The sequence below is a fragment of the Ovis canadensis genome, chromosome 1, assembly GCF_042477335.2.
Source record: "Ovis canadensis isolate MfBH-ARS-UI-01 breed Bighorn chromosome 1, ARS-UI_OviCan_v2, whole genome shotgun sequence".
NCBI classification, from domain to species: domain Eukaryota; kingdom Metazoa; phylum Chordata; class Mammalia; order Artiodactyla; family Bovidae; genus Ovis; species Ovis canadensis.
This window is the reverse complement of record NC_091245.1, coordinates 77,893,767-77,910,463: the sequence shown is the minus strand read 5'-3', so window position 1 is coordinate 77,910,463 and position 16,697 is coordinate 77,893,767. Positions and strand designations below refer to the sequence as shown.

The 16,697-nt window shown below is 37.9% G+C and overlaps 1 protein-coding gene across 6 annotated transcripts in view; it reads right to left on the bottom strand.

Annotated features, from left to right (window-relative positions):
* The window catches only part of AGL (amylo-alpha-1,6-glucosidase and 4-alpha-glucanotransferase), an 82,537-nt gene extending 66,088 nt beyond the window's left edge, over window positions 1-16,449 (bottom strand). For 2 of the 6 annotated variants that reach the window (XM_069598541.1, XM_069598553.1), the window contains exons 1-4: window positions 16,051-16,449; window positions 15,378-15,527; window positions 2,852-3,062; window positions 1,372-1,538 (exon numbers count right to left, since the gene is read on the bottom strand). In XM_069598541.1, the coding sequence (XP_069454642.1) occupies window positions 1,372-1,538; window positions 2,852-3,062; window positions 15,378-15,459 (460 nt within the window). In that variant the 5' untranslated portion in view covers window positions 15,460-15,527; window positions 16,051-16,449. Of the gene's footprint in view, window positions 1-1,371; window positions 1,539-2,851; window positions 3,063-15,377; window positions 15,528-15,606 lie in introns of all 6 variants that reach the window. The other 4 variants (XM_069598550.1, XM_069598564.1, XM_069598581.1 and 1 more) reach the window with 3 other exon arrangements.
* Between the last annotated feature and the right edge of the window lie 248 nt (window positions 16,450-16,697).

Sequence of the window (16,697 nt, the reverse complement as noted above, 5' to 3'; positions counted from 1 at the left end):
AGGACACTGGAGCCGTTGCTATGTCCTCCTCTAGGGGATCTTCCCAACCCAGGGACTGAACCTGTGTCTCCTGAATTGCAGGCAGATTCTTTACCCACTGAGCCACCTGGGAAGCCCTTAAATTTCCATAAGTAATTTTAAATGGCAAAACAACCATGCCACAAGAGAAGGGGTTAAAGACTTGAGTTCAAATCCTAGCTGTACCAGAAGTGATTTAAGCACTTCTACTTAAATCTTTGAGGATTATCAGTTTCCTCACATACAAGATAAGGAAAATGAGATGATATATTTGAAAAAAAAATCACAGAGAATGCCCAGTTACTATTAGCGGTTCAATTTATATTTCTGGAATGGATATATTTATATGTAGAAAATATATCCTGTGCAAGTACATCAGTACATCTTTCTCCTAGTTTTAATGTTCCATAGTACTTGTTTTCTTTTAGTTAAGTCAGGGAACCTCTCATTTCGTTCTTCACTCTACACTCAAGTTGAAAGTAAAAAATTAACACTATGCTTTACTTAGTAAAATACAATTTGAGTTATATTTTACTTTTGTATGTATGGCAGCACATGACTTTCACATTAAATGCTTGTTGAATTAAAATTATATATAATGATAATACATTTTATTTACTAAAACATTTTAGTAGCTTACTAATTTTATATGTTAAAGTCTTAAGAGACAATAATAACCTCATTTTATCATAAAGTTCCTTAATTATTAAGGTGAAGCATATAATTTGCCATTTTTTTGGTAGGTTAAAATAGTCAAATATCAACAAGTTCAAGGCTATGGTTTTTCCAGTAGTCATGTATGGTTGTGAGAGCTGGCCTATAAAGAAAGCTGAGCGCAGAAGAATTGATGCTTTTGAACTGTGGTGCTGGAGAAGACTCTTGAGAGTCCCTTGGACTGCATGGAGATCCAACTAGTCCATCCTAAAGGAAATCAGTCCTGGGTGTTCACTGGAAGGACTGATGTTGCAGCTGAAACTCCAATATTTTGGCCACCTGATGTGAAGAGCTGACTCGTTTGAAAAGACCCTGATGTTGCGAAAGATTGAAGGCAGGAGAAGAAGGGGGACAACAAAGGACGAGATGGTTGGATGGCATCACCGACTCAATGGACATGAGTTTGGGGAGACTCCGGGAGCTGGTGATGGACAGGCAGGCCTGGCGTGCTGCGGTTCATGGGGTCACAAAGAGCTGGACATGACTGAGCGACTGAACTGAACTGAACATAGAGTGCTACTTATTTATATTACTAAATATATTAAGATGTGAAATTAAAAGGATTAAAGCCTTTGCAATGTGTATCACAGATGATAATTACACTTCTTTTAAAGAACAGAAGAAAAAAGCTGACATTACCTGATTCTTTTGCAACCATAAGTCTGCTTTCCCATTCATCAAAAGGTCCCATACACTTGGCTAAAAATGTCTGAAGAGTAACACAGTCCAAGGGTAACACATGATTATCAGCACCAACACGTAAAATAGGGTCCACGACTATGTAACCTCCACCACTTTTCTCATTTCTGAGGAAAAATACAAAATAAAAACTTTTCAATTAGTGACAGGAAAAAAAGTCTCATCTAATCGTCTAACTGGAAAGTAAATTACCCCATTATAAAATATATTTTGAAGCCCATAAAATCTTTTTAAAAAGTTGCAGTGAAACTAGTACAGCCACTCTGGAGAACAGTGTAGAGACTTCTTACAAAACTGGAAACAGAACTACCATATGACCTAGCAATCCCACTGCTAGGCCTACACACCGAGGAAACCAGTATCGAAAGAGACACGTGTACCCCAATATTCATCCCGGCACTGTTTACAATAGCCAGGATATGGAAGCAACCTACATGCCCATCAGCAGACGAATGGATAAGAAAGCTGTGGTACATATACACAATGGAATATTACTCAGCTATTAAAAAGAATGCATTTGAGTCAGTTCTAATGAGGTGGATGAAACTGGAGTCTATTATTCAAAGTGAAGTAAGCCAGAGAGAAAAACACCATTACAGTATGTTAACATATATATATGGAATTTAGAAATATGGTAACAATGACCCTATATGCAAGACAGTGAAAGAGACACAGATGTAAAGAACAGACTTTTGGATTCTGTGGGAGAAGGCGAGGGTGGGATGATTTCAGAGAATAGCATTGAAACATGTACATTATCATATGTGAAACAGAACGCCGGTCCAGGTTTGTTGCATGAGACAGAGTGCTCAGGGCTGGTGCACTGGGATGATCCTGAGGGACGGGATGGGGAGGGAAGTGATGAGGGGAGTTCAGGATGGGGGACACATGTACACCCATGGCTGATTCATGTCAATGTATGGCAAAAACCAGTATAATACTGTAAAGTAATTAGCCTCCAATTAAAATAAACTAATTTAAAAAAGTTGCAGTTCAAAAAAACTGAAGTTCAAAAAAATTGAAGTTGAAATTCAATGGAAAAGCCACATTTTATCCTTGTCCAGTCTCTATATAATGACATAAACAACTCATGCTCTATCTAACAGTATTGCTTTAAGGAAAAATACTGTACTAAAATCCATTAGTAATAATAGGGCATGTAACTAAATAGAATGCTATAACCAGGTTGAATGAAAATACTAGAATATTTATGCCGTTACTTAAAATAATAATACTTTGAATATGCAATGTGGCTTACAATTCCTTCCTAGAAACTAAAGAATTATATTCTATTGCATCCCAAGAAACTCCTGTAAAAATTGCACTGCCATAGTTCATATGATAACTTATATTACAAGTTAGACAACATCAAGTTAGAGAATAAATTAACTTTTTTCCATATACAGAACACCTGACTTACCCTTGAAGGAAGTAATACTGAAATGATCCAGCTTGTTGAAGATTAAGTTTACAGTATTTATCAGAATCATCTTCTCTTTCTGTTGGATTTTCCCATTCCAGGGAATGGAATTTTTCTCGATTAAACGCTTCTCCAGGAAGTGGGTAATTTGTATACACAGTAACTGCCTTTCCCTGTAAAGTTGGGCCCAATCGGAACTGCAGTTCAAACCCTAAAAAAAAAGCATACTTCAATAAACTCATTGCAGGGCTTAAATTAACACATTAAAAAGATGTTTTACTTAAAGTATGAAAATAATGATTTCTCAACTATGTTTAAAAGAACTCTAAATATTTAATGCTGTTTTTGGAAGTACTTTGCATTCTAATTTCGCTGAATTTTTCATTTTAACATACAGTATACACAATGGAACTGCCTGCTCTTACTGCCCTTCCCTTCTTCTCCTGGAAATTTATACTCCTAGTTGCGTGGTTACTTTGGGGTATGCAAGTTATCACATGATCTCATTCCCCACCACTCCCACAAGCCCCTTACCCTCTTCCAAACCCCCACCTCCACTTCCTGAACTGACTGCTCAGAAGTGGACATCTAATCAGAGACTCACTGGTATTTTTCAAGCTGAAACAGAGAAAGTGAGTTTCCCTGTGTTATCAGAGTCTGCGATAATATGTAAAAGTTGGGAGATCACAGGACAACCATCTTACCAGATAGAGCAGGCCCATCTTCCTCAAGAGAAGTCAACCTCTAGAGGGCAGAATTCAGATTTCTAACAAGAGTCTTAAAGGCATTTGAGCCCCTGATACCAATTATTCTCCATGTCTGCTCAAATTCAGAGATGTGATAATAGAGAGTTAACAAGAGGCTATGTGGAGCTGAGTGGTGAGGGGTGGTGAGGAACTCTGATTTGCAGTGTTTGTTGATTTCTAGAGGAAACAATCTCACCATGGTCAATATCAAGCTACCAACATGACATCACTGAACATGGACCTGGGAAGAGATACTCACCATTAGCTCTTGACAGCCAACACAAGCAACTCCAGCATACTACAGCCTCTATCCCTGCTCTTCATGGTTTAGTTACTTAAGCCTTTCTTGGAATTCTGAAAGCCAAAACATTCTCACTTTTGCCTTAGTTTGACTATCTCTATTAAAATATATCTGAGATGTCTGTACTGTATTACAAGTCTTTTGCCATAAGAAGAGAAAAATTAACACATTATAGTCATAACTACTGTAAAAGAAAAATGTTTATTGGATCAAGGCAAACTTTGATTATAATTATTAGAATGTGAACATTCTGACTATAGTACAGTCTGTTAGAAACATCAGGAACATAAATTTTAAACATGTGTGTAATATTTAAAAATTGAGGGCAGGAGGAGAAGAGGGTGGCAGAAGATGAAATGGTTGGATGGCATCACTGACTCAATGGACATGATTTTGAGCAAACTGGGAGATACTGAAGGACACAGAAGCTTGGTGTGCTGCAGTCCATGGGGCCATAAAGAGTTGGACATGACTGTGTGACTGAAAAACAACATTTAATTAATAATGGGCAATAACTGATGAAGGTAGGAAAATTTAGTTTTACTGGTTACAACCTTCAAGTTTAAGAAACTTTTGGAGAAGAAAGAAGTATAGTAACACCTTAGGGACAAAAATCAGAGCAGAGTAGGGAGGAAAGGAGTGACGGTAAGGAGCTGGTAGCAACTTTAAATAGGATGATTATTGAGAAGTTGAAGGGCTTGGGAGAAGTGAGCAGGTTAGCCTCATGTTTAATCATGACCATGGAGGGAAAGTGCTGACCAAGCAAAGGAAACAGAAACAAAGGACCCAGGGTTGAAGCATGCCTCGTGGTTCCAGAAACAGCAAGAAGCTCTGTATGGTTAGACTGAGGCAAGCTGGGGGAGGAGTAGTATGGTAAGACGAAAGAAAGGTAACAAGGGAGTCAGATTATGCAGAGACTTGAAGGCCACTGTAAGTATTTTGGCTTCTTCACTGACTCAAAATGAGTCACTGAACAGCTTAGAGCAGGAGTGACAGGACCTAACTTGTGAATTAAAAATATAATTCTGAAGATATCTGCTTCTGGCCATAATGGAGTAATTGGTACTATACTTGCCCTCCGCTGATAAACTAAAAGAACTATATGAAACTGTTCTCAAAAATAGGTAGAGAAGAACTGTGATGCCTGAGATTTTCTATAAACTTCTTAGCTCTCAGACTAGAGGACCTTCCTGGGCTGTGACGCAGGGAGCAGACACAGTACTCTCACTGAGCTGAGGAGACAGAGACGAGTGCTTGGGAAGGGGGAAGCGAGTGCAATTCTCAGGGCAGAGTATGACAAGAAGGGAGTTAAACAAAGAAAGAGCTCCGGAAATTTGCCTAGAGTCATGCTGAATCTGCCTGAAAACTAAACTGTACACAAATGGGGTTTGACTACATGAGGTGAGGTTGGGAAAAGAACGACTAGTGGAAGCTGTAAATTGAACAATTCCTACTGCGCCCCCAGGGCTGGGATACATTACAATTTTTAAGCAGCCAGAATTAAGGAGACCTTGTTGAACAGCTGTTTTATTCAAGTCATGTCTTAAGTAACAGGGTTAAAGTGGTCCTAGAGTACAAACTAATATACATCTATCCTATTAAAGCTTAAAAACAAGCCTCAAAAGGATTAAGTTGATCCACAAATAATGTAAATGACTTCTAAAATAAAACTCATCACTCCTTTAAAGCAAGAAAATAATTCAGAGAGAAAAACAGAACACTTACAATGTCTAGCATCCAATAAAACCTGCTAAACAGAAACAGGAGGTAAGGGAGTTGATCACACAGATATCTGGAATAGGGCATTTCACATAGAGGAAACAGAGATCTAAATGGCTTGCAACTTCCGCCTCTGGCAAAGATGGAATAACAGGGGCTGGATTTACCATCTTCCCCAAAACTTAAGAAAGAAACCAACAGTTAAAAAAAAAATCAGACAAAATATATGAACTGATAATTTTTCAAGTCCCTGACATCATGCAACAAAAGTCAGTGATCCCTGAGAGATGGACAGTAAACAAGATAAGCCTTATAACTGCCCTATCTTGAAAGAGTTTACAGCTCGGGGCACAGGGAGAAGGAACCCAGGCAGATCTCAACTGACTTCCTGTGTTGAAGAGATGGAACTAGGAACTTGTGGAGATCAAGGCAGCTAGCGTTTTCAGATGAGAGTAGTGGGTGAGGAGGAGAAAGCTGCACAGGGAGAGAACTCCAGAGATCTGGAAAAGGTGTTCCTTGAGCATTCAGAACAGTACTAACCAGTGCATGTCTGGGAGGAAAAATACCTGAGACCAGGAACAGAGTTTGTTCTCACCAGCTAGACTGAGAAAATTCACGAGGCAGTGGGTAGGAAGTTCAGAAGGATCTTGCTTCAGGAGTGGGGAATAATGAGCCCGAGACAGGGCACAGGTCTAGACTGGCTTAACAAAGCATAGAAGTAAAACTCAAAAAGAGTAATATTTCCAAGTAACTTAACTTCACTCCAGAACAAAGACCAAGAATATTTGTATGAATCCCAAAATACCTATCACTCAACAAGGTACAATTAATAATGTCTGGCATCCAAACAAAGATTATGAGACATACAAAGAAGGAGGAAAACACAATCCATGAATGACACAGATGTTGAACTAGCAGACAAGGAAGGGCTTCAGTTATCAAAACTGTTTTCCATATGTTCAAAAAGCTGGGTCCATACATGGAAAATAATAAGAACACATAAAAAAGATCCAAATTAGCTTTTAGAGATTAAAACTACAACACCTAAGAATGAAAAATACAGGCAACAAAATTAAGAGGTGGTGAGACATGGCAGAAAAAAAAGATTAGTGAATTTCAAGACACAGGAATAGCAACTATGTCATTGGTGGGACTGTGTTGAAGCTGAAACTCCAATACTTTGGCCACCTGATGCGAAGAGCTGACTCATTTGAGAAGACCCTGATGCTGGGAAAGATTTAGGGCAGGAGGAGAAGGGGATGACAAAGGATGAGATGGCTGGATGGCACCACTGACTCAATGGATATGGGTTTGGGTGAACTCCGGGAGTTGGTGATGGACAGGGAGGTCTGGCGTGCTGCAGTTCATGGGGTCGCAAAGAGTTCGACACGACAGAGTGACTGAACTGAACTGAAAAAGAAACAAAGAGAGAAAAAAGAATCTACAAAATTGAAAAAGCATCAGACAATTCAAGTGATTTAACATAAACGTAATTAGAGTACTCACAGGAGAGAAGAAAAGAGACAAATTATTTGAAGAAATAACAGGTAAAAATTCCCCAATTTGATGAAAAAAAAAAAACTTACAGATCTAAGAATTTAATATTCTTAATCCAAGAAATATGAAGAAAATGATACCAAAGAGCATCAGTATCAAATTGCTCAAAACTAGGGACAATGAGAATATTTTATAAGCAGCTAGAGAGAAAAAGAGTATGTACAGAGGAACAGGGAAGAGAATGATAGCAGATTTCTCATGGGCAACAGTGCAAGAAAGAAGACAGCGGAGCAACACCTTTAAAAGTTTTGAAAACTTATAACAGTTGGCCTAGAACTGAAAATATATTTCACAAACAACAGTGATAAGAGTCAGGTTTTTCACTGTCAGAGAAAGATGTTATAAATAAGCAAGGGAGACAGATACCATGAACCCTGCTATGGTGATATGATATGCCATGGTGATATGATATGATATGGTGATATGATATGATATGCTAGGCTGGATGAAGCATTACCCAGTAGAAATATCAATAATCTCAGGTATGCAGATGACACCACCCGTATGGCAGAAAGCAAAGAAGAATTAAAGAAGAGCCTCTTGATGAAAGTGAAAGAGGGGAGTGAAAAAGTTGGCTTAAAACTCAACATTCAGAAAACTTAGATCATGGCATCTGGTCCCATTACTTCATGGCAAACAGATGAGGAAACAGTGCAAACAGTGACAGACTTTATTTTGCAGGGGCTCCAAAATCACTGCAGATGGTGACTGCAGCCATGAAATTAAAAGACACTTGCTCCTTGGAAGAAAAGTTATGACCAACCTAGATAGCATATTGAAAAGCAGAGATATAACTTTGCCAACATAGGTCCATCTAGTCAAAGCTATGGTTTTTCCAGTAGTCATGGATGGATGTGAGAGTTGGACTATAATGAAAACTGAGAGCCAAAGAATTGATGATTTTGAATTATGGTGTCGGAAAAGACTCCTGAGAGTCCCTTGAACCGCAAGGAGATCCAACCAATTCATCCTAAAGGAAATCAGTCCTGAACATTCATTGGAAGGACTGATGCTGAAGCTGAAACTCCAATATTTTGGCCACCTGATCTGAAGAACTGACTCACTAGAAAAAACCCTAATTCTGGGAAAGACTGAAGGTGGGAGGAGAGGGGGACGACAGAGGATGAGATGGTTTGATGGCATCACCGACTCAATGGACACGCGTCTGAGGAAGCTCTGGGAGTTGGTGATGGACAGAGAAGCCTGGCGTGCTGCAGTCCATGGGGTTGCAAAGAGTCAGAAACGACTGAGCAACTGAACTGAACTGAACTGCCAGTGATATGAATCAGAAATATGAGTTAAGAACTGCCATTTATTTATATATAAAGAATGTCAGTTTGGTTCAAGGCAAATCGTGAAGTAGAGAACATGTAGATATATTTCAGTCAGTCTAAAATCATTCTTTGGAAGAAATAAATCTCTCACAGTGCTGTTTGACAGGTGGTAAATTTTACACCACAATATTAAACACTGGGTAAGCTGGGAAAGATTGAGGGCAGGAGGAGAAGGGGACAACAGAGGATGAGATGGTTGGATGGCATCAGTGACACAATGGACACGGGTATGGGTGGACTCCAGGAGTTGGTGACGGACAGGGAGGCCTGGCATACTGCAGTTCATGGGGTTGCAAAGAGTCGGACACGATGAGTGACTGAACTGAAGACATTCTTTGTGAAGAAAAGAAACCAGTGGAAGATGTAAGAGAATGCTGGACTCTTCCAGTTTATTCTAATCCAATTAAATACTTCTATATTTGCCAAGAGAAACATGAATGTTCTGTTTTAAATCCTGCAATATGAATAATAAGAGGGAATAGATGTTCTAGGAATTCTTAGAAAAAATTATAATTTATAATTAAGTGATAAGTACTGCTAACTATATTCCTGGATTGGACAAAAATATGGATATAAATTTACTCATAGTAGATGGATCTGACAAGCAAGAAATAAATTATTCAAAAGGAGTTATCAAGTAACTTGGCCAAAATTAAGGAACTCACTTTTACTTCTCACACTACACAGTGAAACTAATAATTTTTTCCAAGTAGCTACATGGGCAAATTTTTCTATAAAGCAATTTGGCACAAATATACTAAGAATATTAATAAAGTTTATATTATTGGCTAATAATTTCATGAAGACATGTATGTTCTAGGCAATTAATCAGTGATGTAAACATGTTGCTGCTGCTAAGTAACTTCAGTTGTGTCCGACTCTGTGCAACCCCATAGACGGCAGCCCACCAGGCTCCGCTGTCCCTGGGATTCTCTAGGCAAGAACACTGGAGTGGGTTGCCATTTCCTTCTCCAATGCATGAAAGTGAAAAGTGAAAAGTGAAAGTGAAGTTACTCAGTCGTGTCTGACTTTTAGCGACCCCATGGACTACAGCCTACCAGGCTCCTCTGTCCATGGGATTTTCCAGGCAAGAGTACTGGAGTGGGGTGCCATTGCCTTCTCTGGGATGTAAACATAGACCATACATAAAGATGCTCATCACAATTTCATTTATTATAATTAAACTCACAACAAATTAAATATATAATGATTAAGAATGATTATATAAATCATGGTACAAATGGTATTCTGTAAGCAGGAATATTATAAAGCCACTACAAATCATATTATCAAGGGATATTTAATAATATGTTACTTTCAATATTTTGTTACATTTTATGTGTCTACAGAGATCTTCTGAAATCCTTTCTGGGAAAAAGTATGATGACATACGGCAATAAGCAGGGAGATGGAATTTACACATCATAATACTATAAGCAGGTATTAAAAATGTTTAGACAGTATAAACCCAATTTTGTTTTGAAACAAAAAGCATAGAAAAAAGACTTTTACACCTTTTTATAATTTTGTAATTGGGAAATATCATTTTTATATTAGAACTATTATTATGAAGAGATAGACTGAGAAGTAAATTGCCCAAAGGATTAAAATATGAAGTTTTAATACTTAAGTGATTTTGAGAACTACATTTCCAAGAATGATTAAGTTTATTACAGAAGTAATGGTGTCATTCTGAAGTACAAATATCAGAGATCAGCAATCTGGGCACAGTTAACCAACCTGTCCCCTGTTCAGCTTATACAAATATTGTTTTTATAATTACACAAGGATTCAGAGAACTTGTGGTACAAAGGCTAAAACTCATCCAAAACCACTAAAACAGTATTTGGATCAGTGGTCTACCTTCAGAAGAAAATGACAAGTATTCTCCAAATATGAATATTTACTTATATAATACACATTATGATAATTTAATAGATTATATAATTTGTAAAACACAAAATAAGGACAAAATGTAAATAAAATAACTATTTTAAATAATTAATTTTATTTACTAGTTAATGGAACAAATCTTTTAACTCTCACTAAAAATTAGTATTATCTCTCATAAAAGTAATGTGATTAAATACATTTCATTAATTTAAAAAGTCTTGGTTTAATATTTTGTGATAAAGTAATTTAAAGTCCTGTTTATTTAGTTTATTTAGTGATTTCAGATCTAAAAACAAAATGTAACACAAAGATACCCAAATCCTAATGGATAAAGTTCTTGGTAGCTATGTTTACTAATCCATGATCTTAACTTTTCAAACCCACTCATTAATTATGCAAGTATTTTTTGTTGAAATGTGCTTGTAAATATATATATATAAATATATATATATTTCCATGACATATATCAATTGTTTTTACAAGCTAAAGAGATGTCCCATTTTATATATTAAAGAGGGGATCTGAAAACCAACTAAAATTCTTTATTGGGTAGATTTCAAACAGATTTATTGGGTAGATTTCAAAGAAAACTTTGTTATCAGTTTTTAAAGTAAGTAGATATTCATTTATATGGGTGAAATCATATGATGGAATTGTTACAAAAAATACATATTTAAAATGCTCTCCCTGTAGCAAGGGTTGGTAAACTATACCCCCATCTTTAAATAAAGTTTTATTGGAACACACCATTCATTTATGTATTATCTATGGCTGCTTTCGCAGTACAACGGTTGAGTTGAGTTGCTGCAATTGAAAGCATGTGGCCTGCAAAGCTGAAAATATTTGCCACTTGAACCTTTATAGGAAAGAAATGTGCTGATCTCTACAGCATCAATTTCCAGCAAAAGCAGTTTACTTTCTCATTCATATTTACCTTAGACTGTATTTAATTTTTCTGAGAATATTTTCTAAATACACTATAGAAAGCTACATGTCATTTCTGAAAAGGACAAAAACAGCAAATTTCAAACTCTCTACCTCATCTTTAAGTTTGACAACCTCTTGAGGTAAAACAGAAATTTACGGTTACACTGCTTCTCATTACAAAGTGTGGTAAAGATTCTACTATTTAAGATAATATAACTGGCATATCTACCTAACCTGGTTTAGATAAAAGTATAATTCATGGCAACATACCATGTGACACCGTGACTGTCAACCTCTTGTAGACCTATAATCTCCACTTTTTCCTCAGAATATATCTTTTTTGTTTATAACTCAACTGACATATGAACCAAGAGCATCAATATCAATCATATATTAGCAAATTTTAATTATTTTTATATTAAAAAACTTGTTTTGGTTGTACCACACAGCTTATGGGATGTTAGTTCCCTGACCAGGGATCAAACCTGGGTCCTTGACAGTGATAACACAGAGACCTAACCACTGGACCACCAGGGAATTTCTCTTAACTCATTTTAACTGATCAAAATAGGTAGAAACATAGAGAGACAAAAGGAAAGAGAGAGGAGAAAGAAAATTAAATTCTATTCTTTTTATATCCTGATAGGCAGTACATACCCGAAAGGGTATATATAGCCACTCTGTAACCTCTAATCCATATTCTTGATACTAAAATTTTTATATACAGTAAATGAAACATCAGAATACCTAGAGTATGTCAGTTTCCATAATTAATAGCTCAGTTTGCTAAAATTAGCTTAGCACAGCAGTACATGATGTGGCTATCTTATTCCTCACACACTAGGAATACTTTACTCAGATTAGCCATTTCCCTCTTGCAGGCAATGAAACTAGGAAGGTGAGAAATTACACTATTACTGTAAACTAAGTTTTTCTACATCATTCCCTCCACTCAATTTATAGAGACTTGACTCCTAATTATGGAACCTTTATAAATGTTTTCTTTCAAAACAAGTAAAAATTGAAATTTGACCAACCTACATAAAAAAAGGAAGAATCCCAGGTTTGAGAAATAATGACTTTTACTCATTATTCTACCACTAAATGAGATAGGAAAGACAGGGAAAGGCTAATTACTTGGTCTTGTACTTGTTAAATCAGAAGAATCTATGGAGATGTTAGCCTTGAAAATGAGGAGGAATCATTTTTTAGGGAAAAGTGAAAAGGAAAGAAAAATGGAGAAGGGCTTGGTGAAAGAACCAAAATTTGCCAGAGCTTTTCTTTACACCTAATTGGTCACCAAGTCCTATGAATTTTAAAATGTCTTATACTGTCCCCTCTTTTTAAAAACCCTAATGTAGTTAAACCAGACATGTTTGTAAAATAGTTTTCTACATGATTTCTTGCCTCCAGTGTCTCTTCCCTTCATCTTTCACAGTACAATTATCTTCTAAAATAATACAGTGAATCATTACTGCAAAAAAATTCAACGTGCTCCCATTTTTATTGTTTGGATGAATTTACTGGCTTTAATCAGAGTTACAGGGTCAACCATATTATTCAGAGCTCTTTCTTCAAACTGCTAGGCTAGCTTTAACTGGCACTTTAATAGTGATCACCCAGCAAGGATTTATTAGCTGTTGTACACTGCACTACATCTATAATACTGTTTCTGTCTTTGCAGATCTTAAACTATAGTTGGACACTAAGATTTTAGACACTGCTATACCGTTAAGCACCTGACTGTCCTGTGCCCACTGTATAATCAGAAATCATGGAAAGGAGACACCAACAAATTAAGAAAAAGCTTCATGGAGGAAGTGGAATTTTAGCTAAACACTGAGAGGGAGGCAACACATAAAATGATAGTAAAGGAATTTAACAGACACAGGAATCTGACAGGAGCGGAGGAGTAGGAACAAGCATAAGAAAAGCCACTTGGAAGGGAATTAACAAGGGAAGTGTAAAGATGTAGAACACTAACAATGAAGAACAATGAGATAAAATCTTGGCTTGGGAAAGTGGATCCCATTACAGAATCCTGGAAGCCAGGCAGAGCTATTTAAATGACATTATAAACATCAATTAATAAAAAGAGAAAAGATGGCATAAGAAGATTATTTCAGCATCCATATACAGGCATATGGAAGAGACAGGCAGGCAAGAGGAGACATTTAGGAAGAAATTACAGGGTTTAAAGAGAAGCTGTAGTTAAAGAAAAGAAATTTCAAAGAAGAGCACAAAGTTTCTAGCCTTGTAAACTATGAAACTACAGTAAACGGAAAAGCTGAGAAGCAAAAACGTGAGAATTGTGAGATGGTTTTGGACATGTTGCTGCTAAGTCGCTTCAGTTGTGCCCGACTCTGTGCGACCCCATAGACGGCAGCCCACCAGGCTCCCCCGTCCCTGGGATTCTCCAGGCAAGAACACTGGAGTGGGATGCCATTTCCTTCTCCTATGCATGAAAGTGAAAAGTGAAAGTGAAGTCGCTCAGTCATGTCTGATTCTTAGGGACCCCATGGACTGCAGCCTACCAGGCTCCTCCATCCATGGGATTTTCCAGGCAAGAGTACTGGAGTGGGGTGCCATTGCCTTCTCCTTTGGACATGTAAGATTTAAGCCAAAAAACAGGAGCTATCCTCAGACTCTTCCATATCATGATACTGGGATGAAGGCAAGAATCCAGGGTAAGAATTGACAGATACAGTGATCTAGCCTTCGTATCTATTGGGGGCTTTAAAACCATTTATTATTAATTTTGAGCCTCAAAACTCAGCAGTGTAGAAAAGGGGAAATTAGTATCTTCACATCACAAATAATGTTTAGAATTAATGTGACTTGCCCAAAGTCAAACAGTTTGCTAGCGGCAGAGGCAGGACAATTCTAGCTCTCTACTCTTGCCATTACAATCATTTGCTTCTAAGAAGCAAGCAAAGTTTAAGGCCTTTCTTCCAAAAGGAGTCATCAGTATGGAGGCCACAGCTGAGGCCATGAGAATGTATACTTCTTTGAGGGCAGAAGTGAAAAAAGAAAAGATTCCTTGAAGATACACATAATCAAAATGTGGAAGAAGAGAGCTCAGCAAAGACACCACCAAGGTGACAGGCGTACTCAAGAGGATGGGGGGAAAAAAATCAAAACCAGAAAACTGCAGAGTCAGGAAAGCCAAAAATGGATTTAGTACTTAGTGATCTTAAGTTCAGCACTGGAGTTGGAAGAAGATGAAGATTTGCCAGGGAGGAAACATATTTGATGGCCGAAATTAAAAAAAAAAAAATTAGCTCTTGAGAAATTCAGAGGAAAATTTTCCTCAAAATGTTTACTACTATCAACATCCATTTGGGAGGGTGAGAGAGGGGATAGCATTTTACTTTTCATACATTAAACTTCTACTTCACAAGTTATATTAACATAAATGAGTGTGAAATGTTTTTTTTTCAATGTTGTAAAATACAAGTCTAAGAAAATAATGCATCTATTTGATTAGTCTTATATAATTTGATCTTTTAAATCACAGCTAGAATATATTTCAACACAACCTAATCAATTATTTTGGTTTTAATTTGGCAAAAATATTTTCAAGTTTTACCTTCTCCACAGTTGGGAGGCTTTTGATAAACATAAATAATAGTTTACTTTTTGCTGTGATCTATTTTGCTAATGCAGATGGTCCAGTAAAGGAAAAGAGTGGGAGCTATAAAACAGCAAAACTACAGACATACCCAAAGGAAAATTACTTATGAAACAATTTGCCAAGTTTTAATAGTAAATGCTAATGGAAATAACACTGTCAATCTTCTGATTATAAATGCAACTTTTGTCTTGAGTGGAAGTTAGCAAGCTAAGTAAAGTGAATTTTTTATCCTCACTCTAACATGACAAATAAAACTTCACTTTCATTAGTGATATTTTTTAAAACACAGAAATGTCTTCACACAAATCAGGTTTAGAAAAGTCCTTGGAAATTATATCTAAAAGTTAAAAAAATTTAATGATAATGAATTAAAAATGTAAAAGACACAGAGCTAATCAAATGACTTGCTACTGACCTTGTTCAAGTCTGAAGAGGGTCCTTTCCAGCTTTTCCATTTCGTTCAGTAGTAAAATCCTAATCTGTTTACTGTGTCCCATTTTGGCTTCTAGAGGATTTGAAATCTCTCAGAAGAATTAACAGAACTCCGAAATCGAATGAGTTGCCCCTATGAGACGAAAATGGAATTAAGATAAAGAAAATAACTATTATCTTAAATTCTCTAGGGCTGACAGCCACACACTTACATGTTCAAAACGTGTTTTTAACCCTATCAGATAATGAATCTTATAAATAAGAACAGAAGAAGCAAATTGAAAAGTTGTTTCCTCCCTTCGAGCACAAGACCACGGCAAAAATTACAATATAAAAAAATGAAGTATTTTCATAGAAAAGCAATACGTTTTGGAAAACCTGAGGTTGGGTAGGGGGTAAATTCCAGCCCCAAGCCAAATGATTCTGAAGGCTTCATATGGCACTTCTGCTTACAAGAGATTAGCCTGCTCAAAGATAACAGGTGGGCGATCTCCCCATTCCCAAATTCGGGTTGGAAGCCACCAATGGGGAGAGGAGAACAGAGGGAAACAGTTGTTGCCCCTGGAACAGCTGCCGTGGACATAGAATGTACAGACAGAGCTATAGATAGAAAGAACGCATTTCCCCGGGAGGCCGGCGACATTCCTAGCACTTACACCGAGCAAGTTATACGTGCGGCTTCTGGGACACTGCAGGACCCGCGACTCCGCTGTTAAGAGTCGGGGGAGGAGACTGGAAGGAAAGCTAGAGGGGAAAGGCAGGCTGCCCAGGCGCAGAAGGAAGCTGCTGACAAGGAGGGCCGGGCGCCGTGAAGGGCAAAGGGAGGGGCGGCGGCAGCCGGGGCAGGGCCGACGCCGCCGTGTGAGTGGCAGAGAGCTTCTCCGTGACTCCAGCTCGCGCCGGTCCCCGGGGAGACCCTCGACTCCCCACGGAGCCTCAAGAGCACACAGCCGGGTGGGAGCGGACAGGTCCCCTCGCCCACTTCCGGGAGGCTCGGCACAAGTTCTCCGGGACCGCTAGTCTCGCGAGAGTCCAGTTGTTGGTGGCCCGGGCCTGTGAGACAGCTGTGAGCCGCTTTTTTTCCCACCCCGAGGGAGGTGCGACGGCGGGACGTGCCTTTTTTATAGCCTGGGAGCTAGTGGTTGAGCATTAAAATGAGACAGCTAGGTAGAGCTGTACTAGAGGATTATTTTGTGAACCCCCTAAATGGCGGGAGGCAAGCCACCTGGCCTCTTTTGCGTTTTCTACCACGTTATGTTTTGTGTCTTCGTTTTGACCCTTTTACGTGGCCTCAGTTTACTTG